This window comes from Rhynchophorus ferrugineus, unplaced genomic scaffold, assembly GCF_030347505.1.
Source record: "Rhynchophorus ferrugineus isolate W39M unplaced genomic scaffold, kcgeb_rfMv2 rfM6, whole genome shotgun sequence".
Classification (NCBI taxonomy): Eukaryota; Metazoa; Arthropoda; class Insecta; order Coleoptera; family Curculionidae; genus Rhynchophorus; species Rhynchophorus ferrugineus.
Genome location: NW_027472585.1, coordinates 12,358,001 through 12,385,603, shown reverse-complemented (window position 1 = coordinate 12,385,603; position 27,603 = coordinate 12,358,001). Strand labels below are relative to the sequence as shown.

The window sequence follows — 27,603 nt, the reverse complement described above, 5'->3', positions numbered from 1 at the left end:
GTGTTTTGAGAGATGGGTTTGCCCTGTTTTCTAATTGATAAAAACGTCCAGTGTCGTTTGGTATCATCGTTTAACAAGTCACCTCTTCTTTCCTTAAAATAAAATAGTATTTTGAAGTAAATTAGTGTTTTTTCTGGTCTAGACTCTATCATGTTTCATAACTTTTATAATAATGTGATTCATAATAATAAAAACCTTAGGTCTCTGATACTTCAGAAATTATTCCTTGAAATTCTGGAGGAGCAGCCGAATTTTGAAGTCATTTAGTTTTATGGGTTCATTATGGGTTTCCCAAAAGGCTCCTGAAACTAGCTCCTGTCTGCCGAAATGTTCACAATAAATGAGATCTTAAAGCTTAAAATTTTTCTCAATAATAATTTTTAGAACCTGTCTTATATGCCCTAATTTGATTTGTAGACTTCATACAAAACTGCATCATCTCCAGCCATAAAGATATAAGTATAATGACAAATGACCAACTATCGTATCTATATCAAATTTCTACACTTCAGGTATTTTTTTCCAGTTTCGTATTTCGATAAACACCATGGACAGGTTAACAATTGTTAATGTAACGAAATTAATGGCGTTACTTTGGTAGAATAATGCAGCTTAATTGTTTAATTTAATGTCACAATGGTTTTAACTTAAGTAATACTGAAAGTAATTTGCTAACTGATTAATAACATAACAATACATAATTCATCGAGGAAATTTGTGTTAGCTGTGTTGAATTACTACAGACCCATATTTGCACCCTCTAGGTCTAAGCAAGTTTTATAATTGATCTACTCTGTTTTTTGTCTGACATGATGTATATATATTACATCATTGATTGCGAACTACACTATATCCGAAGAATCGCAGATATGTGTTTTGAGAGATGGGTTTGCCCTGTTTTCTAATTGATAAAAACGTCCAGTGTCGTTTGGTATCATCGTTTAACAAGTCACCTCTTCTTTCCTTAAAATAAAATAGTATTTTGAAGTAAATTAGTGTTTTTTCTGGTCTAGACTCTATCATGTTTCATAACTTTTATAATAATGTGATTCATTATAATAAAAACCTTAGGTCTCTGATACTTCAGAAATTATTCCTTGAAATTCTGGCGGAGCAGCCGAATTTTGAAGTCATTTATGTCACTTCATTATGGGTTTCCCAAAAGGCTCCTGAAACTGGCTCCTGTCTGCCGAAATGTTCACAATAAATGAGATCTTAAGGCTTAACATTTTTCTTAATAATAATTTTTAGAACCTGTCTTATATGCACTAATTTGTGCTATACACTTCATACAAAACTGCATCATCTCCAGCCATAAAGATACGAGTATAATGACAAATGGCCAACTATCGTATCTATATCAAATTTCTACACTTCAGAGAAAACTGCATCATCTCCAGCCATATAGATATAATGGCAAATGGCCAACTATCATATCTATATCATATCACAATTATATTATAAAGATCTTTTCTCATTTATGGATTATTAGTTATACAGTCTGGTACAGCTCAGTGATATCTGCTGGAAGGTAATGGCAAGTTTGGGCGTATCAAGCGTATTGATGATTTCTTGTCTCCTGCTAACTCTCTATCTAATAGATATGCACAAGCAGAGCTTAATAGACTGTTGATTGAATACTGTCAATTTAATAATTCCTTCCTTAATAGTTGAACTGAGAATGTCTCTACACCCCCACTGTGACGAGCAGCAATGCAGCAACTTAACGAATATTAGGACAAATTATGACTTATCTGAGAGTATAATGTCTTCTTATCATAACATCTTCTTAATTATTTGATTTCATCAATGAAATCGACTTCTATTTTGATTTTGTATTTTATATAGTTTGGTATAGTCTGTATAGCCTTATATATGTTAAGCCTTTAATGTCTTATTAGCTAATATTTGATGTTTGAAACGTGTAATTTATAAAGAGACTCTAGCCTTTTTGTTTTTGTTTTATTTCTATTTCTTAGTTTTATATATATAGTCCCAAAAAATGCTTTGTGGATCCTTTATACCTGAATATAATTAGTCTACTAATAATTCATGTGAAATCCAAGTATCGAGTTTATTTAAGTGATTACAAACTGTACGGCGGATGTTTGGTTCCGTAGCAATGTTGCAAGTTGAAATATATCGGCTATAGTATTAGGTTTTAAGAATTATTTTGGATTTTTCACCCAGGTTGACCTGACATGACGAAGTTTATCTTTAACATCACAATTTCAAGAATTTCTAACCATGATACTGAGAAGTGCTCCAATTTTCTAGTTTCGAATATGAGAAAACAAAATGTGACATCGCAATCTTCATATTCAAAGCGCCATCATTTTTGACTAAGTCAGAAAAAGAATCTAACGTTATATCTAAAATGTTCTATAAACTTTTTAAAAGCGTTTTAATATGGATTCCTACTTACTTCCCTTATTCAATATATTACTTTTAATATTTTACGATGGTAAATGATTTACTCAAACGCAATTACTATATTATTAAATATAGTTGTTTGAAATTAATTCACTTCTTCTAATAAAGAAATAATTAGATATTAACTTTTTATTTCAATTTAAAGAATGCAATTACAATACTACTAATTATTTTTTAGTACAGATTCATTTGCGTGCTGAAACATCAAGTTTTATTAGAAAACTTTTTACTAAGACCGTATTTCATATATACAGAATTCCCCATTAATCTAACTTCAAATAATTTAGCACAATATGATACGAGAATCACGTATACAACTTCATTACATCAAAGCTGCAGCCAGAACAGAGTCTTTTAAGTTCAATCTTAAACGATTCAATAATGCTCTGATGGCCGATAGAAATTTAAACGGTAAGAAACAATGCGAGGAATCCGAACTACGTCCGAGAAATTAACAAACCCAAGACGCCAGTTTAAACGATCGTAATTGGCTATTAATAATTTAAACAGATAAAGAATTGCCTCGTCCTTTTTGATAACCCCATTCAGTTTAAACCCATTAAGCTACATCAAGATTTATGCCATCAACTAAAAGGATAAATAACTTCCGAGAGGGCGAGATGTGTATAAATGATTTTTTATGTATAAATTGGCTTTACGTTGCCAATGTGAATTTACTGATTTGCTAAAAGATGACGCAGGGTTATGTTTATATAGAACTACCAGGAAAAAATTAGTTACAATTTAGTATTACAGTATTTGTAATCGTAATACAAAGTAATATAGGGCCTATCCATTTTGCTCCATCGATTTCAACAAGTGAATCTTGATTTCGACCTTTTAAAAGTGGATATTTTGACACTGAAGACAAAAAGTTTGTATAGAGATACTAAGAAATGGGTCCATTCGTGGATGATGGCCTCAAAAAATAAATAGTTCCTTCGATTTGGAATCCGTGATTTGCCTGAAAGATAGGAACAAGTAGTGGCTATCGATGGACGATACTTTGAATAAAATACATTGTACCGATAATTCATAATAAAGCTTCAAATTATTTAACAAGATATATTTGATATTATATATTCAACCATGGAAGAACAACTTTAGTTATACGTGTAGACTTACCTCTTTTAGATGAACTTTAAAAAATTACTCAATAGAGTGTGTAATTCAATATCTTATTAGTTTATTAGAAATATTATAGTGTCTGTTCTAAAAGTTTAATATTTTTGATATCATATTGCATATATATTCATTGCATTAAAATAATTATATTTATGTATTAATTTTATAACGTGACAAAACAGATTAACTAAAGAAGAATTCAAGGGTGACTAGTTGTCAGTAAAACTAAGATAAACTTGGATGATTATCAAGACAGTGGCATTATTATCGTTATGATCATATAGATGTTCGAAAAGAATCCGCTAAAATAATTTGGAGTAGGAATAAATACGCAGTGAGAATGAACGAATTACCAAGACTTTATGATATTTACTGTAGTCCACATACTACAGCCTAATTATTGGGTTACACTCTTGTCTAGAAAATTCACAAACTTAAATTTACGATCATGCCCCAGCAGGATTCGAACACGCAGCTATCGCAACGGTAGGAGGACCGTCCTATCGCCTTTACCACTACGCCACCAAGCTGGCTAGTAAATAAATTGATAAGTGATAAGCCAAATAGCAACCTTTATACAAATTCTGTAATTTTAAATAATACTAAACATTGAAAAAAAAACACACATATTAATTAATACGTATTATATTAATAAATCTTGTTAAATTTAGTTTTAAATCTCGTAGATTTTTTCTGGTTTAGTTATCATATTTATTTTGTTTCAGAAACTTGGCAATCGGTATTGGTATCCAGAACTTCCCAGAAGGCCTCGCCGTCAGTCTGCCTCTTCACGCTGCTGGATTTTCGATATGGAAAAGTTTATGGTAAGTTTTAGTCGAAAGTTTTATATGAAACTTGCCCTCGGCTCGATTTATAAATTTTTGTAAATATTTTTAGTGCTCTGTTGTTGTTGAGATACTGACAATTCCATTAATTTCTTAAATTTATAAGGCGATTAGTGCGTTCATTAATGTTTATTGATTATCATGTCTTCTGAAATACAAGAATTTCGTTTTTGACCGAGAACTTTGTTTCAAGAGCAAATCAGCGCTTAAAAAATATTCGTTAAAGGTGGACTTGATTTGATTATGCATTTAAAAGAAATTTTTGTTGCTATGCGTTTCTAGTTTATAATTAGCAAACTAATTAATTACCTTGGACATCGCATATAGTGCTGCGCATTTTTTACTGCTATCGTAATAATATTAAGTTAATTATTTATGTTTGGTTTTCGAATAGATGTAATGTAAATTCAGTAAGAAACAATTTAAAGATAAATGCAATTAATTGTTTTTTTTTTGATTTGCTTAGTTTGTCTACTGAAAATTCAATGATACATATGCCTTTTTTCAATATGACGTCAAGCTGCAGGATCCTATCCGTGAGATAACGGCTTTCGTTAAGATATTCTGCTTAGCAAGAAGTCCTTCTCCTTCCCTTTCACTAACATGTGGAGTTATGATGTTTCCGTGCCTAGCATATTTATATTTTTGTTTTAAAATTTTATTATTCCTAATATCCTGCCGTACAAACACTCATTGGATTAAAATTATATTGATTTATTAGTTTTATGACTTCATTTTTATAGGTTGTTTCCTCGATGTTTTTTAAAATAGCAATAGTTTCATTGTTTTTAGAAGTTTTGATACTTTAGGTTTTTATGGTTCCTATTTTTAAATTAACTAGTGATCGACCTGTGGTCGAAATTCTAAAACGTTCAACGAAAGGTTTAAACTGAACATTATAAAGTATTTTTTATCAGCTTCAGAGGTATCAAATATAAGTGTATTTGGAATGGAAAATGCAGTGATACATATTTCTATATGAAATAAAACCATAACGAGCACAATTAGGCTCTTTATTTTTTACAATATAGAATTTATATTAAATTATTGTATTTATAATCATTAAAAGAAACATTGACTTCTCAGAAGGCCTATAATGTTAATAAATAATAAGTAATATAATTGATAAACGAGTTTCCAAGAATAAATTCAGTATCATATATCGTATTAATTTATGTGTTAGTATTTTTGATATTTCTATTGATCGTAAAATCTCACAAAGTTCAGTTAAATTAAGGATGATTGACATTTTGATATTTTATTCCTATAATATCGATTTATCGATGATATCCAGCTAAACATATGAATATCGTTCATCCCTAATGAGAAGTAAATGAGAACTCTTTCCTAATGGGACTTCTTTAGATGGTCTTCCTTTGCTGGATCTATTTGGACCTTAACAGTATTATTTAGCTTTGTATACAGTTCTTCTTGTACTGCACACATGGTGTCTTCTGTTTATGTAATTCTTTAGATTACCACGTACATTTCCATTGCTACCTCTTTGAATCTTAGTAAGTTATCATATTTTTATTCCATGTCTAATTACTTTTTTTTTGTCTAAGCGTAGATTCAGTACAATCCTGCGTTCTTTTTCCTTTTGCTACAATCCCTTTATTACACCGAGGCATATTCTCTATTTATGTAGGATATTTCTTTCTCATAGATAGTGTTCAATTAAATTATTGATGTTCATTATTGTTATGCAATTCCTAGAACTGCAAATGCGTTACTAGGTTCATTTACAGCAAATTAAATACCGATATCATGGTAAAATAACGTTTAATAATTTTTACAGTAACCCGCATAAACGCCATGCTAAGTTAATCAGCATAATTAATTAACATAATTAGTTTAATTGGGAGTGAAATTTATATCGTATTTATTTAATCTAAATAATATGCGGATTATATTTGTTAATATAATCAATAATTAGTCTTTGTTAGCTAGACGACTCCCGATGTTGTTAGTGCATAACTGTTTATAGTTGTTGTTAATCTTGCATGGAACATTCGTCAACATATCACATCTTATTGAAAAAGAAGTGTAATGCTTTATATACACCGTCGTTAAAAAAAATACCTTATGATTTTTACACTCAAATCTTAATCATAACTTAGATGAACCCAACAATAAACAACAAATGCATACATTTTCTACTACATTACTACAATTAAATTCAGTCCAGAAATAACCGTATCTTCTTGAAGTATTATTAGGGATTTCTTTATTTAATTTCCATACATTTTAATCATTTAGCCATGCTTAGTATTACCAAGTCATCATGCCAGCATCATCATGCTTAATTTTCTGCACTGTTCATGCTTCTGAAGCCCGTTGGCATTTTGATAGGTGCACAAAATGTGTCTATTAAATCCAAAGATCTGATATTTGGGCTTATCCGTTCATATGAGATTTTTCCAGTTTTATGTGTTCTAGCCTACTTCAGTTTATTTATTTTATAAGTACTAATTAGTCCCGATTTTTCTCTCGAACTCTCTCAGGCTAGTAAACATATAGAAAGTACACTTGTACTTAAAACTAGATTTTTCCATGTTTCATCTTTTCCGATCTTGCATTGCTCCAATTGACCTTTACATGAAAACTCCTATCCTAAAATGCTCAAAGTGCAGATAGCATTCTGCTGTTCAAGATAAATCTGTTTAATGCACTTTTGAATTGTTATATCGAAACTGGCAAAAATTTAACATTCAAAATGGTTAAAGATAACAAAATTAACGAAATAAATAAATCAAAATTAACAAAAATAAATTGATTTTTAAATATTTTTAAAACTATGTGACTTAAGAGGAAAGTAAATATAGAATATGATGGAATTATTAAAAACCTAAAAAATAATTGATCGCTCGATGATCGCGTGATACAAATATAGAATATATTCATATGTTGGAAGTATTAGTTAGTAATCCTGTTCTTAAAAGAGCAATAATCTCATAAGGACTCTAAATGTTAGTCTGAAATATGTGTAAATTAACGAAAATAAAGAAACAGGATATTTATAATAGATAAAAACCACATCTATTGTCATCATAAAGTCATCTCATTTTGATCTAAAGCATCTGGGAACGTCTAGTCAACCAAATCCGAACATAAAACATACTTATAAAGCGATAAATTGTGTTGATCCGTATATATTGATTCGGTCCCATTCATAAAAACAATTATCTAAAAATATTAATAGATTTCGAATGAATGAAAGTATTAAAATGTTCGAACAGGAAAAAAAGTGAATTGGGTACGATTTGGCCCAAGCACAACATCCATTCAAACGAGGCAATGACCTAGGATTTCAGGCCACATACCTACCGAGCTGGTAGTTATCACAGCTCTATGTGATAACACAGGTGCTGTTATTTTTTATCGAAGTTTACCGTAAGTTACGAAACCAGTGGGAATTATTGGTTATTATACGTTTCCGCTTCCGTTGTGTATCAAAAGAGTTTGTACTCTACGTGTTTTCTGATAAATCTGCGTATACACATTTCTATTTCTAATTTTATTCATAGCTTATGTACCGATGATTGGATTAGCTTATATGCGAAACAGTGACGTTGAAAAATCATTTTACATTTTACAATATTCTCGAGTATTTGCCATGTCTTGGAAATATATTATTTCTTCAAAAAATAAAGGTACTCATTATAAAAAATGCTTTTTTTATTTTAAGAATTTCTTACGAAATGCTCTTCGTTATAGCAGGTCAATTAAAAAGTCACCGGCCTACCATAGTAATACACATTTTTTTGGCAAAATGATTATTTTTTATTCAACATAATTCCCTTCAATTGTTATGCACTGATTATAGCGACCCTCCAACATTTCGATGCCTTTTTTGTAGTAGGATTTGTCATTTGCTTCAAAATAGACCTCAGTTTCGTCGATCGCCTCTTCATTCGATTAATATTTACGCTGGGGGCTAGATCTGGAGAATTCGGTGAATGAGGAAGCAATTCGAAGCAATATTTTTAAATAAAAAATGATATTTTTCACCAAGCCTATATAGTTGGTTGAAGTAATTTTTCTTATTTTTTATTCTAGGTATGGTCAGCTCAGTGGAATGGTTGAGCCCATTTTTGGCGTGTTAGGAGCACTTGCTGTCAGCTTAGCACAGCCCGCCCTCCCATACGCCCTAGCGTTTGCGGCAGGAGCCATGATCTACGTGGTCGTCGACGACATCATCCCCGAAGCAAATGCCGAGTAAGTTTGTAATACGAAACGACATAATTAAATAATATCATAGCAACGATATGATTCTATAAATGCCAACGTCCTGCATTCTTATATAATCGCATTTCGAATGTAAGCTATTTAAGATTCTTTGATCGATATCGTTATAATGAAGTGTAACAAAATGAAACGCACATTTCTTTATTGTTTAAATAATTTAGCAGGTTATAACTGACAGCTGGTAGATGGCTATCAAAACTAGCAGTGTGCAACAACCTGAATGATATATCTATTATAACAGTACTTTTATGTAACCTTATTCATTCATATTTAGAGGTGTATAACACCCAGAGTGGACCTCTGTTCTTTCCATCGCCAGTTTTGGCCTAACATTAAGGGGTTATATTTGTTTTAAGTAATCTTAAAAATACATATTTTCTCTATTTTTTATATATGCTGTAGTAAACTGTTAAATAATAATATACATCACCCAAATATATCTTCAGACCGTCACATTCAAATAAACTAAACTAATTCTATTCAATTAAGTAAAATTAAATAAAGCATAAGATATATATATAGAAGCAATATATAACATAATAAATAAAATAAACAGTATATCCAAAAATATATCATACATCTTATCAATAGTTGTAACATTTGGAATGCGTTATGTGTTGTACTAGATATCTGGTAAAGTTACTGCCAGATTATTGAAATGGCAGGATCTAGAGCTAGAACTGAAGAGAACAGATTAGAATTGGCCATAGAAATGAAATTATCCAATCAAATCTCTTTGGGAGTTCCAGCTTAATGATACAAAAAATACTAGTAAAATTGGTTCAAAAAGTGATTGTAGATGGTATGGATGTTGGGAGTGAAACATTTTTTCAACTTTCCTTGTAGAATATTTATTTTCTCTACGATTCTAATTACTAGTTTAAATGAAACAACTTTTCCTATTTCAAGTAAATAAGCATTGTTTTTATTTGGATTTTTATGATTTTTTTTATAGTTTATCCTATTAAGATTCTATATCATTCTAACCCTCTTTTTTATGGAAATTAATTGAGGTACATGGTATAGGAACATAATTTATACAATTTTTTATAAATATTTTTTTAATGGGAAGTACTTCAGTGTAAAAGTCAGTCAGTTAGCTTTTGAAGCACTAATCATGTCATATGAGACATCGTAGAAACATTATAGGGAACTTTTCTATAGTGTAACGAATAAGAACGTTAAGATTACACGCGGGGGGTCGCGGATTTGATTTCCAATAAGGCAGCAATTTTTTTATTCTAGTTTGATTGGAACATTTGTCAAATCACCTAGACTAGTTAGCGGCCCTAGGGCCTGAACGTTCCTTATTTTCAATCATTGTTTCTTTATTCTTATTTTTCCTCAGAGATGCTGTACTTTTACTTGCCCTATCCATTATAATACTTAATAAAATAACTGCGTAATTTATTGAGTAAATATCTAACGTTAAAAAGAGATAAATAAAATATTTTTAACAAAAAAATTTAACCGACTTCAAAAGATAAATATGAAACTCACTAAAAAGTAAAAAATAATTGAACTTAGATGTTTAACACAAAAAAAAACTTTTAAAATAAAATATATACATAATAATCGTTGTAATAACTAAATAAAAATAAACAAAAAACTTATTTAACCTATCTACTACAAGTATTTTATATTCTACTATATACACACAATTTAGCTTAATACCTACCTAAACCTATTTATCTATTTACAATATTATTTTAACTACTACCAAGTGATCACTTTGAAGTCGGTATCGAGCAACAAATTAAATTTGTTTTGTTCGTAATTTAATTTTGTCTTTATCACAAAATTTTATTATTTTAGTATTGTTTAATCTTAGCACCGACTTCAAACTGATCAGTTGGTAGTAGTTAAAATAATATTGTAAAAATTGTTTATATATAATAGAATATAAAATTTGTGTAATAGATAGGTTAAAGAAGTTTTTTGTTTATTTTTATTTAGTTATTACAACGATTATTATTTACATATTCTATTTTAAATTGTTTTTTTGTGTTAAAATTGTAAGTTTTCATTATGTTTTGCTTTAAGTTTGTTCAGTTTTTTTGTTAAAAATATTTTATTTTGGATATGGGTTAACCTCTTAATAATATTTTACTGAAATTCCAGGGATTACAGGCGCTTATTTGAACAGAAGAACGTCAGTTCTCGACTGACTAGAGTTCTAGAACCCTATTTCCGAGAATTTATTTAAAATTTTACGATGTTCCGTTGTCGCTTCGCCTCGTTATCATCGGTCTTTCAGGTCTTTTTAAGAATGAAAAAATAAATAGTAGATATACGGCTGTAAGTGAGTAGTCTACTAACCCACTGCATGCCGCCTTTCTTAAATATTTCAGTTCGAATAAATTAGGAAATAATATTTTATTTAAAACAAAATATTTGTCCTTTTTTTTTCCTCATAATATAATGTTATTGAAATATATAATTTTATATTCTCGTAATAAGTTAAATTATTTTTCTTTTTCTTAGATTTTATTAAGAGGCTATTCTAGTCTAGACACATGAGTATTAGTTATTTTTTCAAGTGAATTAAATAAATATATATTTTTACTATCTATTTTTTACAAGGTTTTTATTAATGTTTAAGCAACGTATAAAAGATAAAAAAGTGAAAAAATGGCAAATCCAAAAAGTTATGGGCTGATTCCAGCTTAATTGGCGTTTTCAAATTCTTTAAAAAAGTTACAAATACAATTTCTTTTGTATTTTTACTTTCATACAATAAAACAATGTATACATAAGGTTCAAACCAAATTTCAAATATATCGGTTCAGTAGAACTTGAGATATCGTATCAAGCATCTCAAAAAAAGTTGTCTTCATTTTTGAGATACCACCTAACTAAAACAGCTATGGTCTATCCAGTTCAAGTCATCAAAATGTATGACGTCAACACGTTGCATCAAATTCTACTTTTACGTTACAACGTTTGCCAGTTTATAATGTATTGTTATTGCAACTAACATTTTGAAGAATGTTATAGACATTTGACAACAGGATCGACCAGCCCCAACACAAATCGAAATTTGTATCCTGATTCTGTTACATGTTCCGACGCCATCAGACATCATTTTGTCTGTTTTTAACTAGGGTAAAATAAGAAGAAAAAATCCACTCTAAGTTTAGAATGAATTTTACATTTTTATAAACTGCATTTGACAGTATATTCGACGTCGTGTATGACGTGCATTGGTTGTTTTATTGGAAGAACTATATGTTTCCGAAAATAATTTAAACTAAAAAAAATTCTTAAGAACATATTCATAAAGGGTTAAGCTTTTTCTAGACTAGAATACACCCTTACAAAGTCTATTTCTGAATTGATTTTATTTTCAATTCTTTGACATGTTTGCAATTAATAATTTAAATTATTTTAATTTTTCAGCATTTTTTTTTATATTATATTGTCCTACTATTCGATATTCGTACCAGTGTATAGAATATAACACAATATACGGTCATCGCCTTTATATTTCAATACATTTCCTGAATGAACGGGCCTAACGTTGAAACTCTGTAATGCTACACCGCAACCGAGCTGATAAAATTCCAATTTCATTGATAGTTATACCGGAGAGAGTTCAATTTCTGTTCAAACGTAACTATTTCCCTGGGATATAAAATATTTGTTTTAGATACACTCATATTATTTTTTTGTTTAACAAAATCATCGTGTATAGTATCCCTTCAGTAATATAACATTTTATTATAAATTAATTTAAATTTTTATATTATAAAATATTTTTAAAAAATTGAACCGACTTCAAAAAGGAACTCACTAAAAATTAAAAAATAATTAAGCTTAGATTCTTAACAGAAAAAAAAAACATTTTAAAATAAAATACGTACCTAATAATTGTTTTTTGTATATGCCACAAAATTGTATTATTGTTTTTGGTTACGTAACGATAGGCATTGATAATTAATTGAAGAACTTTGTTATGTCAAGATTAAATTATTAATCTATAGCTTCAAATAGTCTATCATTATATGTTAGAGTTCCCTTTTTACCAACTAGGGTTTATCTAGATTGAACCTACTATTTAACAAAAGCATTAAGGTCTCCGGCATTAAGCCTACCGACTGACAAGTGACTTGTGATTAGAGATCATCCTAGAAGGGTACTCAGCCTGGTTACTGGCGTGACTGGGATCATTTTACTTGACGGATTTTACACTCTTGCTTTTTGACAATTGGAAGCAATCACAAACATTATTTACAACCACACCCCAGCAGGATTCGAACCCGCAACTATCGCAATAGTAGGAGGACCGTCCTGAGGCCTTAACCACTGCGCCAACCAAACCGGAAAATAGGCTTTATTATTGACTTATTGACTATCTTAGGTCAAATTCAGCGTATCTTCGAACTACAAGGGATAGACAAAATAATATTAAATTAATTTACAAAGACTAACGAATCTAACATTCATGGAAGGATTGCGATTGCGAGGACCTTTACTGCTGTAAAAAGTCTGATCTATGTTAATTGGCCATTGGCCAACACCTTAATGATAAATAAATATTGGGTATATGTCTGATGTAACTGTAACTAGTATACCCCTGTAACTAGTATAGTTTAATTTTGAACCCGACCTGATCACATGATGTTTCCACTTTAATTTACTCATGAATTGGGCATCACTCAAGTGATATAGTTAGGTGTCCGTCTTTTCATCGGAACGCAAAATTGATATGGGTATCAAAACTTAACAAAACATAACATTTAGAGCAAAAACAGGAACAAAACTATGTTTATAAAAGGTATGGTAGAATAAAACTTCTGTACTAGGGCCTATAGTACAAATTGGATACATAAAACTGACAGAATACTAATTATGAATTTTTTATGTTTTATATACTTTAATTAATGGATTACTTTTTAATGTTAATTTAACAAGATACCATTTAAATGCTACATGATTCTTTTTTTTTGACAATATATATGGGTTCAAATGTCTGTAAAAAATCTGCTTATTCTGATGCTTAGTCAATCAAGAAGATATCTATGGAAAGATATGGAATGAGAACGTTGTTCCTGCTGTTGTTTAAACACACACAGCTTCTATACACCTTTGAAAGGAGAATACTACACTGTATAACTCATTTTGGTTATTTTACGTTTACCTAATCTTTAAGCATCCCTAATTGCAATAATTTGTTTGCTTTGCAAAAAGAATCACAACATATCAACGTGTTATCTTCTCTTTGACACTCAGGTTTTTTCGAAAATTCGATATAGTTATAAACGATAACGGTGTTTAACCAAAATACTATTTTTAAAAAGATAAAAACAGACTCAAAACTACTTTCGTACACTGACTAGACACGTTCGTCTCGATCCACTCTTGTGCTATTCGATTCTTACGATTCCAAGTAAATTGTCCAAGTGTTAAGAGAGAAGTAAACACGTATAAAAGGAAATGGAAGAATGTAAGCTAGATTTTAAGGTCAACAGAGTGGTTATCTTCAGTTTAAACATCACGGTATGCGGTATTCTCTTTTTTGTTTGCTTAAATTTTCGTTTCATTTATTGTTGTTGAGCAACCGCTGTATACCGGAACTGTGAATTTATTTTGAGTGGTTTAAGAATGATAACTTATATCATCGTACACATTCATAACTACATTAATATTAAATATTTGACGTTAAGCAGGTCCTAAAAGGACGTATAATTCCTTAAGTCCTGAAGAATTTGGTGAATCGTTATACGTATATAAATTTAAATTAGATGGTTATTTGTTCTTATCTTGGTCATGGCATTTTTGTGAAGTTATTCGAAAATAAATTTAGATTTATATTGATAATGTTAATTATTCGTTAGTTCTTCGAATCCACCCCTTTGCTCTTTTTTTCTACCCTATATTTTTCTTTTCCCGAGCTCTAGTATTACCTATATATATTTTAAACTTCTAAATTCATAGTTCACTTCAACATTTGATGATATGGTTTTATATGTAGCACTTCACACTGCCCTTTAACATGTTTTAGCCTTTTTGCGATTATTTCATTTTTCCTTCCATTATTATCTCTGATAATTATCTTTAAACTTGCTACTTTTACTCACAGTCTGCGAGAAAACTTTAATACACTATATGTTTTTCATTACAACTCTTAATAAAAATAAATTTTTACCTTTTAGATTTTACTATTAAAGACAGTTAATTATAGTAGTTATGTAAATATTCCAAAGTGACAGCTATTATTTTCCTTATAAACTCCGCGCAAAATGACTTGAACCACACGACAAAACAATAGCACAGCTAGGTAAAAAATTAAAAAACTGATTAATATACCTTAATTTATATTTCAGTAATGGGTACATTCTCCTGTATGTTTCACAGCTTAAATGAGCCTTTTCGACTCATCATTTTTAATTTGTTCACATTTAAGTATACAACACATGCTAGCTTACCAATAATATTCGAATCAGGGAAGTGTGCTGGTCCCTTTGAAATTTGAATATTGTGTTCTTATATTATTTGGTTACTGAAAACTATAATTTTGATTGGAAATTTATGTTGCATATTTGGCTAATTGTTCGTCGATTAATATACTATTAGACTTAACACAATGGCTGAATCACAAGAAATTCACAAGAAATCTGCTAAAATTTCATGATATTATACTCACAAGTTTGTGAGTTTGTGAGTGGTGAGGTGTCAACGGTGACCTTTAGGGTCACTTTTAGGTTTTGTTATTTTCAAAACAATGGATCAAAAACAATTTCGTGTTTTAATTTTACACTGCTTCTGGATGGGAAAAAATACTGTTCAAGCGAAACAATGTTTTGAAAAGTAGTATAAAGACTCGGTTCCATCAGAAGCAACAATAAAAGGTTGGTTTGCTGACTTCAAACGTGGTCGTAGAGAAACTGATGGCACTGATACTGATACTGATGATGGTGATTTTGAGGCACAAGATAAATCGCTGAAAACCTAGAGCAACCCAATACATAACACTTTTTTTACCCAACGATCTGCGACTCAAAATCACCTGATCTTTGCTTGAAGTGTTATGGTAACACTAAAGTATTACTGATAAGTACTATTGTCTTTAAACTTCCCATCTATTTCATCCTATTATTCACAGCCACAGATAATGTTTTAACACTAACAAATAGTTACATCCCTTGAATTTAAAGAAATCATTATTCGATATTAATTCGTAATCATTATAACAAAACCGATTCATTGACATGCAATAGATTTTCAATTTATTACGTTTTATGAGTAAAATCGTCGAAATAATTGAAAAAATATGAATGGTTTCAGAACATCACAAACTTCCTCGTAGTTCTACTACGCGACCAAAGTTCGTCTGCTCACTCTGTATAACGTCACAGAAACTTGAATGAGACCAAAAAATAAATATTTGTATACCGGCCGGACACATTCCTCAGAAGACATAATATTGTATCTTTACTCCGCTAGGGAGTCATAAAAATACCGCAAGATATTACGTTTTCTTCATTGAAAAAAGTTATGGTTCTATCTCTTAGCGAGTTACTGTTAAAGCTCGGTCCAGTTATTCGTTTTACTAATTACGACCGAACAAAATGCTAGTTTGTCAATGACATTTCGTAAATATATTCGTTATTAAATTGATTTTTAATTGTTAATATTATCATAAAATATTTTTAATAAATTTTTAATTCATTCTTTGCTTATGTTATGATCGTAGTTATTTCACAATACATTCATTTCATAATATTGTAAGAAGGTACTAAACATACAAAATAAAATGAAAACTACGTGTATAGAGAGTACGAATAATTTCATTGTCTGGGTCCTATCTGCATAAAGTTGAAGACACGGATTCCTTTGTTTGCACTAGAATCTGCGGAGTAAACATATGTTAGTAATTATACATTCCAATTCAGTTATCGATGTAGATCTACTATTAACCAAAGACTAATTAAGTAATAAGTATTTCATTAATTGTATTGAAAGTATTGAAAAACAATTGATTTTATTTTTTTTATTTATTTTTGTTTTGTTCTGGCCTAAAAACCGGGCGGTGGAATGCATGACGCATACCTGGTCGCGGAGACTTGCCCTGGAGTGACAAGTTGGACCGGGTTATGTGGGACTGCCTCTGGGCTTACCAATACACTAAACCGAAACCGCCTCACAGTTGACCCCTGTGGATCGTGACTGCTACTGCATTAAATTTGGGGATATGGAACCCGCTGATCGGGCAGTCGTTATTGGCACGAGGGCCCGGCGATTCTATTGATTCGCGAACCTGAGTTAACACACAACTGGATACTGTTGTATGTGGGAAAACGTTATGACTGTAGCGACGGATGAGGTCGTTTCAGCCTGGAAAAGGGGGGGAGCTTGGTGGTGACGCGGTGCTAACCTCCCAGCATGCCGACCTGCTCGCAAACAAGCGTATTTTCAGAAAAACTTAAGCTGAGTTGTTTGTGGAATGATTGAGATATGAAGTGCTTGATTTCTGGAGTGTCAGTTTCCCTATGAATTTGATTATTTCTGACAAACCATGGAGCGTTAATAACCATAATATTCTTCTGAGGAGCTTATTTTGGAAAACTTGAAGCCGTTTGACCTGGTTGGGTGTAACAAACTTGAAGTAGACATTAGATCCGTAGAGGAGTACGGACCGAATTAACATCTTGTAAGATAAGCATTTGATGGAGATGGGAAGTCTGCTAGAAGGGTAGATCAGCAGAAGATAGCAGGTTTGCTATCCCCGAATCTTTTTGTATTGCTTTCTGGATTTGGGAATACCAACCGAACCGCCGGTCGAAGTGAAGACCTAGGTACATGACGTTATCTAGCCAGGGAATTATTACGGTGTCGATCTTAAGTTGCGCGACGCGCAGTGCGTAACGCTTCTTATGGAAAATGATGGCGTGGGTTTTCAGGGTGTTGATTTGCAACCTCCAGAATTTGAACCACTTGACCGCATGATCGAGCTGCTTCTGTAAACGTTCATGAATTGTAACTTCGGACCTGGCGGCCGTGAAGAAAGCAGTGTCGTCAGCGTAAAACGCGACGTCAATATGCTCTTTTCTCGGCAAGTCTGAAATAAATTGATTTTATTTGATTGAATTTCCCAGCAACTCTTGAATAAATAGAAGAACTCTTAAGAATATATTAGTGCCTGTCTGTCATGTCTGCCATCGCTCTGAATGATATCTCAATCCCTTGAATAAAGTTGTTGAAGCAACAAAATGGACTGACTATCAATAATATTGAGAATATCGAATAACTCAACTGCATAGAATTGCATCCACTGATTTGTTTTGAACTATAAATATACCAAACTATAAGCAACTGCTTCAAAACGTGTTAATTGACGGTATCTTACAATATATGCTGCTCTGTCATATCCCGATTGTTAGTGTTGTTTTAAATTCGAAGACAGAGTAGGACTTTTGGGCGAAAATTTAGCTCAACCTCGCAAGGAACTTTCAGACAGCTTAGGAGAAAAATCCAGAAAATTAGATTATTTTGTTTAATATATACTGTAACAAATGTTCTTAATCATAAGATAAGTGTAAAGATAATCAGGTATACAGAACCTAATAGCAACGAAATAATATCAGAATATCCCGCAAAAGGAAAGTTAAACAAGAAGTCTCACTAAATGGAAAACAGTTAATATTTAACTATTTCTTCTATATAACAGGTCAATTGAAAACTTCCCGGCCTGCCATAGTAAAATTCGTTTTTTTGGATTAATTATTTTTTTTATTCAACACAATTCCCTTAATTCCCATAATATGACTCAGCACACATTTTCCTGTCCGGATGTTAGTTTTTTGTTTGGATAAAATAATTGATTTCGACAATAAAACAGAAGCTATAAAGTGATCACACTAACACCCAATTAGTGATAATGCTGTGATATTTTGGTATAATCGAAAAATATTTAAAAGCCTGAAAAAGTCCTGGAACCCCATAGCAACCCCAAATTCTGGGTCCTCCTTTCTTTTCTAGTTCTTTAATCTTCCATTAATGGATATTATTGATAATTTTTCTATCTGCAGTCATTGGTGGCTATTATATATTGTATTAATTTTCTCACCACTCTTACCTTTTTCATAAATATTTATTCAAATATAAATATATAAAGTACAGGTATAAATATTTTTAAGACTTTTAAATTATGTTTTGAGCTCGTCTAGGGCTTTATCCTTGCAGCTAACTTCATGTCGATTGGTCTTTCCTTTTATTTCATATTATTTCCCATTCTTTTTATTATACCTATTTATTTATTTATTTATTTATTTTCATTATGTCGACTCTCGTTGGTTTTGCAATTTCTAATATTTTGTTTCATAGCGAATATCTTCTTCGTAGTTAACCAAGTAAATGAAATTATTATAAGTAGGTTACTCTCGGAGTTATTTTAATTTTTCATACTATTAATGCTTCTAATCTCTCAACATTACTCTCACTCTTCTTACTTCAATATTACTTTCACCAAAATTAAGTGGCTAAGTGATAACGATTGGACCGATTTTGATGAAATTTTGTGCGAGAACGGTTTAGATTCACCATCGGATCAGGTAGGTGGCGCTGTGATAGAGTTGCAGGATAAATCTTTTAAACATTTCATCATTTCATGGTATTTGTTGAAATAAATTATTGCATCCGCACAAAAAACCCACGTCTATTGGTTCCGCTAGTATCTAGATATATTTTTATTCGAAATCTAATTATCCATCTTAGCATATGTCCAAAGGAATTATTCAGTAGTTGTTTATAGTAATGGATACACTGAAAAAAAAACAAGAATGAAAAACTAAATGAAAATAATGGTCTGTAAGTGATATGAGTCACCGGCTAAACATGCACAGAACATAGGCCGGCCTGTATGTTAATAAAAATACACTTGAAAATAAATGATTCAAAGGACAATAATTATAAATTGTCATAGTTACTATTATTTAGTGTTAATCGAGTTAAGCGAGAATATAGTTTCGAATTACGTAAAAAATTACATGGTCACAATGATAAATTAACGGGACGGTAGTTTAGAACTGCCGAAATTATTCTTCAGACTTATCTCGCATTCCTATTTAAATAATGCAGCCTTGTACTTTAGCGTCCGCTACGTATATACGTGGCATGACCGTGAAATTATCACACATTTCCACCGAACAACGTTTGTATTTATTCGTAGATGCTCAAATTTACTTCTTAATAACTTTACATTAGAGATCTGCATCATTAATATGTTTTGTGTCTGCGTATCTATTGATTTATTAGTGAAAATGCAAAAAATCAGTGTATAGTTCGTTCAATAAATCAGTAAACTTACGTCATCTTAATTTATGATGTCAAAACATCGCGATATTGCTGCATCAACTTTAAGTTTTAGTTCATTTTGACTTTGACATAACCTAATCTAAATAAAATCTAACTTCATTGGCGCAGTGGTCAAGGCGGCGGGACGGTCCTCCTATTGTTGCGACAGTCACGGGTTCGAACCCTGCTGGCGCATTAATGTCTTTTATGTTTGTGAATGTAATTGTAAATATCTTTAGGCAATAATGGAAAATCCGACAAGGTATAACCATCCCAGTCACGCCAGTAACCAAGCTGGGTAAGACCGGATGTCTTCTGGAATGTCTCTAAGTTGGTCACTAGCCAGTCGATAGGCTTAATGGCCGTGGTTCGGAGCTCATGTTAAACTGTAGGTCCAGTCCGTATAAAACGGCGTTGGTAAAAATAAATGAAACAAAAAATGTTATGAAGTATAATTTATTATGACATTAGAGTACATCTAATACATATATTATCGTAGGACTTAAACTACACTTAATTATACAGTCACAATAGTTTGTAGGTTAGAGTTGTATTTTATTATATTTACGTTGAACTCTTTTCCAGACCACCTCTGAAGTAGAGTTCTAGGCTATATTTTATGTAGTGGTACCCCCTGTAGGCCTCTTCCATCTAATTAACAATTGTATATCCAAGTAATGTTTTTTATTTTCATTAGGCAGCATATTAGCATTGTCGCGTTTAGTTCTTGTATCCTCCGTTGATGTTTCGTTCTTTAGTCATTTTGATATCACCGTATTTTTCCTTAGTTACTTCTGTTGCTAACTGTGTACATGTTTCTTAATGGAATTAGATTCAATCACGCCATTCTCCCTAATACTTTTGCCATATCTGCAAATCATTTAGCATTCCTTCTCTCTTCATACGTTCAAACCAAATATTCATGTTATCATACAGTTGTTCTCTATTAATTAGATACTTATCTTTCCTGGTTTCTCTGAGTTCTTTAAAAGCTAATTTTCAAATCAAAACAAAAACATGCTGTGGTTCCTTTTTCGATGGTAATCGCCCTTGGACTTCGAGGAAAACAGTAACTCTGCAACAGGAATAAAACCATTCCTATTCTCAACATGAAGAAATATTATGACTAACAAAACCTAATCAAGGAAGAGCTGGAAATCGGCGGAAACGCTAACATCTCAAAGGCACGTACAAAGTTTTCACAAATTTTTTATCTGAAATAATCATATATTTGGGTGTAATATTATCGCTGAGCTGATGCGACAGAAAATCGGAAGTCGTTCATCGCAAAAACCATTCAATTTGTTTTTTAAACACTAACTGTAGCATATAAGACCTAGTAGAAGTAGAAATATTGTTTATATTGTACTAATTCTTCTATTGTGTAATGTTTAAAGCGTTTATCTCCCAAACGCAGGTTATGGGTTCGATTCCCGTCACGGCGAACAATGTCTTGCTGTTCTAGTTTAGTTGGAACATTTGTAAAATCACCTAGGCTAGATAGCGGACACCAGGGCCAGAAGCGTTCCTTATTGTCAATCGTTGTTCCTTTATTCCTATTTTTCCTCATACGGGCTGCACCTTTACTTGGCCTACCCATTGTAATATTAAATAAAATAACTATGTAATTTGTTGAGTAAATATCTAACACTAAAAAGAGAAAAATAAAATATTTTTAGCAAATAAATTGACAAAAAACAAATTAGCAAAAAAAAGATTAAAACTTCTTCTTAATACAAAAATAATAATATAATTTTGTGACATATAACATAATTATATATAAAAATTAATATAAATGTTTGGTTTCAGCGCCGAGTTCAAAGTCAACGATTATTATTACACATTTTATTTTAAAATGTTTTTTTTATTAAAAATCTAAGTTTGATTTTGATTTCTATGGATATCTATGTTCTCTATGGATATCTTCTGGACTAACAGTTTCCTCTGAAATAATTGTATTAAATTATATTACAAATTATATTATATATAAAACTAGCGACCCGCCCCGGCTTCGCACGGGTGCAATGCTGATACTAAATTAAATACACTACAGAAAAAATATGAACGTTGTATATAAAAACATAGCGGCCCGCTCCGACTTTGCACGGGCATAAAATATATATGCCTATGTCACTCAATGAAAACATGATTAAAATCGATCCAGTATTTTTGGTTCATTCATTACTGCCCTTGGCCTGCACGCATTAAATTTGGAGTAAAACAATTCCTCTTCCCCTATACTTACTATGAAGATTTCCTGCTATCTTTGGAATATCTAAATTCATACAATTTTTATTACATTACACATTTTTAAACGCAAATTTTAAATTTGTAATATCTCCGAAAATATTTGTTTAATTTACATGCTGTAAGGAACCATATTGATCTATATTAATTGCACACTGTATTTAAGGTACTTAATTCGATAAGGATTAATGCCGTATTGCTTAAAATAGCTTCGTAAATAAGCCATTTTCTCACGTAAAAAGTAAACAATAAAAATGGTTAATGTGGGTTATCCCTAAAAGATAAACATATACCATCGCGGACTTTTTTGTTGACCTTTTTATGGTGTACAATACTGTAGTACATTAATTTGATCTAACTCGTAGGGTTAGGCAGCGTTTTTGCTAATTGCTAAATAAGCCTAAAAAATAGGTTAATTTACGGCATCACGTTAGAAACCTCTAAAATTAGCAATGTTGCCTTAGTATATTATGCATGTGTTATACATATAAACCTTCCTCTTGAATCACTCTATCTATTGAAAAAAACCGCATCAAAATCCGTTGCGTAGTTTTAAAGATTTAAGTGCACATAGGGATATAGGGACAGAAAAGGCGACTTTGTTTTATACTATGTAGTGATATATAAAATGCTGAAAAAAAACTACTCACTGAACTATTGACCATCTATGTTCTTGAAATTCTTAAAAAAAATTCTACTCAACAATGAAAAATCAAATCCCAATCAACTTAATTATTAATGAAACTATTAAACGAAATAAATGAAGAAATCGAAAGCAGTCTTCATTTTTTTTTCTTAAATTTTCTTGAGATTTATATAAGACTACAAATACTTTTTTTATAGTATGTGTATCAGAATTATTCTAAAATCGAAAATGGTAATTCCTAAAATGCCTCTTTAGATTTAGAGCATTTTTTATCAACATTCCTGCGAGTTGATCGAATATTTCGATGTTTCACCATCTTACTCATTCAACGCTCACCTTAATCGTGACAATTTATTACCGAACAAATGAACTGAAATAGAAAGGAAATGGTCTGACATTGGTGTATACATAATAAACAGTACTACCAATGTAAGGATCGGAAAAGGATCGGATTGAATATAAATTAGACGGTGGATTTTACAGATTCTTTGGGATAATAAACATTTATTTGTTTGGTAATTAATCTAATATATAACTAATTACAAGCATCCTGGATTGAATACATCAAAATTGATTTGAAAAGAAAGGAGTTTCAGTTTTATTACAAAAATTTATTTCTGTGGAATCAAGTGCAAGAATTTTTATTGCATTTTATAGATATTAGGTTCATTTGTATTGTCTTTGAATTTAGATGGAAACAAGGAACAAACGACAATCTATTATTTAAGATATATCGTAAATATTCAATCAAATTGTATTATATTAAACTATTAAATGCCCACCACAAAAAAATACGTAATATGTTACTGTTTCTTTATGACATAAATTATACCGAGTTGTTGGTCCTAGATGTGAAGAAAGAAATTAGTTTTAATTTTAATTAATTGTACTAGACATTTTGTATTTTGTAATACAATATTTGATTTGAACAAATCGGTGCATTTTACATAGAAGGATATATTTTAACAAAACATATACAATATAGTCTAGCGACCTTGAGGCATGTCGAATTTTACATCGTGGAATAACGGTCTACAAAATACCCAGAAATATAATCCCAGATGTTGAACACGGGCGGGGTGCCAGCAGCGCCAACTAGAACCCGATAACGAATAGCTGGCAACCCCGAGACGTTTATCTGGGATGTTATTGAAGGGTATTTCGATTCATTCAGTGCTCAACCATCGTTTGGTTTAGACGTGCCACCATCGACTGCCCAAGCCTGGTCTCCAGGTAACACCGCTGCCATCCGTTTTATCTAATTGTATTTTTCTCATTTTTTTATATAGCCAATAAATAACGGTCACATAATGTAAACACCACTGTTTCATTTCGTTTTACCTCCATTCACCGAGCCACATCATTTACCCTAAAATAGTATGGAAAGAAAATCAAATCGCACAAGATTGGCAATATTGTTAGATTGGCTGTGTTGTGCACAACCCTGAACATATATAAGTATATTATATAAAATCGCCTAAAAGCAATACCAAATAGGTCTCTATCAGAGTTATTTAGCTTTTATTGAGGTGGTAAAGAGATTTGACAGATTCAGAAGATAAACGAAGAATAGCATTGCAGACATGAAACCAAAATTCATCAAAATCTAAGCAAGACTGAGCCCAACCCTATTTGTAAACAACTGTCGTCCTGGTGATGGGAAAGTCAGATGTAACAAATATCTAAATAGGAAGTGTAAAAATAGAACCATAGAACAGACAGACTCAAAATGCGATCTCCCCTGTATATAGTCGTAGCCAAGTTGTGTTCCTCTAAACCACCTGAGGGCGCGCTAAACGGGTTTATTTACTCTTGGGGGAACAGTAAATAAACATTAATTTCTATAAAATATTTTCACAATATACAAAAGATATTTAGTCAACTGACAACTTATTCTTTAAATATATGTTGTTACTGCCTTAAATATTATAAAGTAAAAAAATATAAATTAAAAGCAATTTGTTTAAAATATACTTAAAGATACAATATTTGAATTATCTGAACACAGTAATTACATGTTACAATTTTGATTACGAAACCTCCTTTTCTTTTTTATATATTTTCGGTACTTAATTGGACATTGTCCATTTTATATCTAGCCATTCAAATTGTTTCATTTTTGTCCTTTGCGGTCCAATTTATGTATTTATTTATGTTCATCAACACCTAATTATTATTTTTCTTATCACATTACTTTTGCTCACGATGTTGCACACGATTATGTATTTTGCGATTCCTTCCAATTTTTTTTGAAGATTCTAATATGACCTGAGGAATTGCTATTAAAATTACATTTAGATACAGAATGATATTCCACATTTCCATCCATAAGCATCTGGTTTGTCCGAAATGCAAGGAATAAACCTTCCTGTTCGCAAAACTTCATGTAGAAGATTATAAGAGATCATAAAATCGTTTCTGCACTAGAATATATACACAATAGCTTTTTAATTTTATATCTAAAAAAAAAAAACGAATATATTCTAAAACGTCTTCGAATCGAAGAAGCATAGGACATTTTAAGTGAATCTGAGGAGAGAAATAGTTCAGAAATGATACAAAAACTCTGAACGGAGCAAAAAAACGTGGGGCAAGAGAGAATAGATACAAAACAAAACACACCTAAATAACTATTTGCTGCAAAAGGTGTATTTTTGATATTATCTTGATATGCAAAATTCACTTTTACTATTTGCTTCATATCTATGTTTGTTCACTGAATATATAAAACTTCAAGCTGTCAAATCAGCATTTAACGATACTGATCAATCAGAATATTCTCAAAACTTAATCTAAAATCAAAGAGATTGGCTTATCAGTCAATCATGAAACCAATTAGGACCTATGGGGTTCAACTATGGGGTTGTACTAAACATCGAACCAACTCGTAATGCAACGGTGCGTAAATAAGGTCGCAACATAACCAACGTACGACGACCTCGAAATCAAATGGGTTTACGAACATATCCAATATTTTGACTTGAAACCATGAAATACTCGATAATAACGTACTGAACAATACGCAGGAAATCAGAAGATTGAAGCGAACCACACGAACTTGTTTAGTGTATAAGTGTATTCGTAACTTTAGCTTAAGTAGTTTAATTTTATTTTAATTTGGGAAATACAGACTGATGTATTAATTTTTGCTTGTGTATTAATGCAAGTACAACAGAACAGTCGTAAGAAAATTTAATTTGTAATTTAAGACTTTACTTAGCATATCTAATGTAAGATATAATTAAAAAATATATTAATAGCTACCTTCTTACTTATTAAAACTTAAAGAAATTCAACTAAACAAATTTTTAAACATTCCTTTAATTTTCGAGCAAAATTACCAAAAACTTTTATACTTTTATTAGTTACAGAGATTGCATAACTTATAATGAAGAACTATAAAAAAGGTCTATAAAAAGTTCAATGTCGTATTTATTTTTAAATAAATATAGCATGCAAGTCTTGATTCAAAAAGTCAATTTCAAATTTTAGTGAAATACTAAGCTTCATACTCACTCACTACGTCCAATTTTACTAAAATGTCTTTCAAAATACGGTTTAAATTTTCCCTCATTGCCTCCTAGCTATTTAATAAATAAGAAACATTATTTATTTGATTGGTTTTAATTTTGTTTTTCTTTTTGTTTCAGCGGAAACGGAAAATTGGCAACGTGGGGCGCCGTTCTGGGATTCCTCGTGATGATGACTTTGGACGTCGGTCTAGGCTAATGCTCCGCGCGATCCCCCTTAAACTTCATGTAATTTTGTGTTGTGTTCCCCATCGATTATTCCAATCATGTTTTGTGTTCATCCCCTCTCCAATCATGTCTGTTTTCGACATCCAGGTAACGAACTACCCGGCCGATGTCTTGAGAAAGTCCATTACTCGTAAGTTCAGGCGGTGGCTTGTGATGACTGATGACGTTTCAAGTCTAAACTTACGCACATGTAGCCATTGTAAATAAGCCTTACACAATAATAATTTTATTAATGAATAGTTTAATGAAAATGAAATCATTCCTCCACCTCAGTATTACAATATTCATCCCTCCCTCCCTCGTTGTGGCCTCATCCCGTTACTATTATTTTTATGACCAAATTATACTTATATTATCACCGATGAAACTTATGCTGTCAATTACGTCAAGTTTTTCCTTCCTGTATTTTATTTTTGTTCCCTTGCATATACTTAAGATATAGTCAAATTTTTTTAAAACAGTTTAGTAGTTGTACTTAGTTTTAAACGATAGTATTGTTAGATATCTTATACAGATTAACGGACGATTATCTGTATGGATATTACTATTAGTTCCGTCATTGTTAATATCGAAAATCATGTTATTTTATCTGCCAGGTGTTAGCAACTACTGCTGTGATACTAAGTTAGACCGTGGGTTACTAAATAAAAGACAAGACTATTTTTATGCATGTGTTTGATTTTTCACCCTAACCCTTGTAGCGACCTTTACATACTTTACATCGAATTTTACATAGTGGAATAACGGTCTACAAAATACCCAGAAATATAATCCCAGATGTTGAACACGGGCGGGGTGCCAGCAGCGCCAACTAGAACCCGATAACGAATAGCTGACAACCCCGAGACGTTTATCTCGGATGTTATTGAAGGGTAATTCCATTCATTCATGACTCGACTGTCGTTTGGTTTAAACGTGCCACCATTGACTGCCCAAGCCTCGTCAACAGGTAACACCGCTGCCATCTGTTTTGTCTATTTTGTATTTTTCACATTTTTATATTACT

General features: G+C 31.4%; 1 protein-coding gene across 2 annotated transcripts in view; it reads left to right on the top strand.

Moving 5' to 3' along the window:
- The window catches only part of Zip48C (Zinc/iron regulated transporter-related protein 48C), a 163,146-nt gene extending 135,883 nt beyond the window's left edge, over positions 1 to 27,263 (top strand). For both annotated transcript variants that reach the window (XM_076407443.1, XM_076407444.1), the window contains exons 5-7: positions 4,284 to 4,382; positions 8,463 to 8,621; positions 26,490 to 27,263. In XM_076407443.1, coding sequence (XP_076263558.1) covers positions 4,284 to 4,382; positions 8,463 to 8,621; positions 26,490 to 26,568 — 337 coding nt within the window. In that variant the 3' untranslated portion in view covers positions 26,569 to 27,263. The remainder of the gene's footprint in view (positions 1 to 4,283; positions 4,383 to 8,462; positions 8,622 to 26,489) is intronic.
- The last annotated feature ends 340 nt before the right edge of the window (positions 27,264 to 27,603 follow it).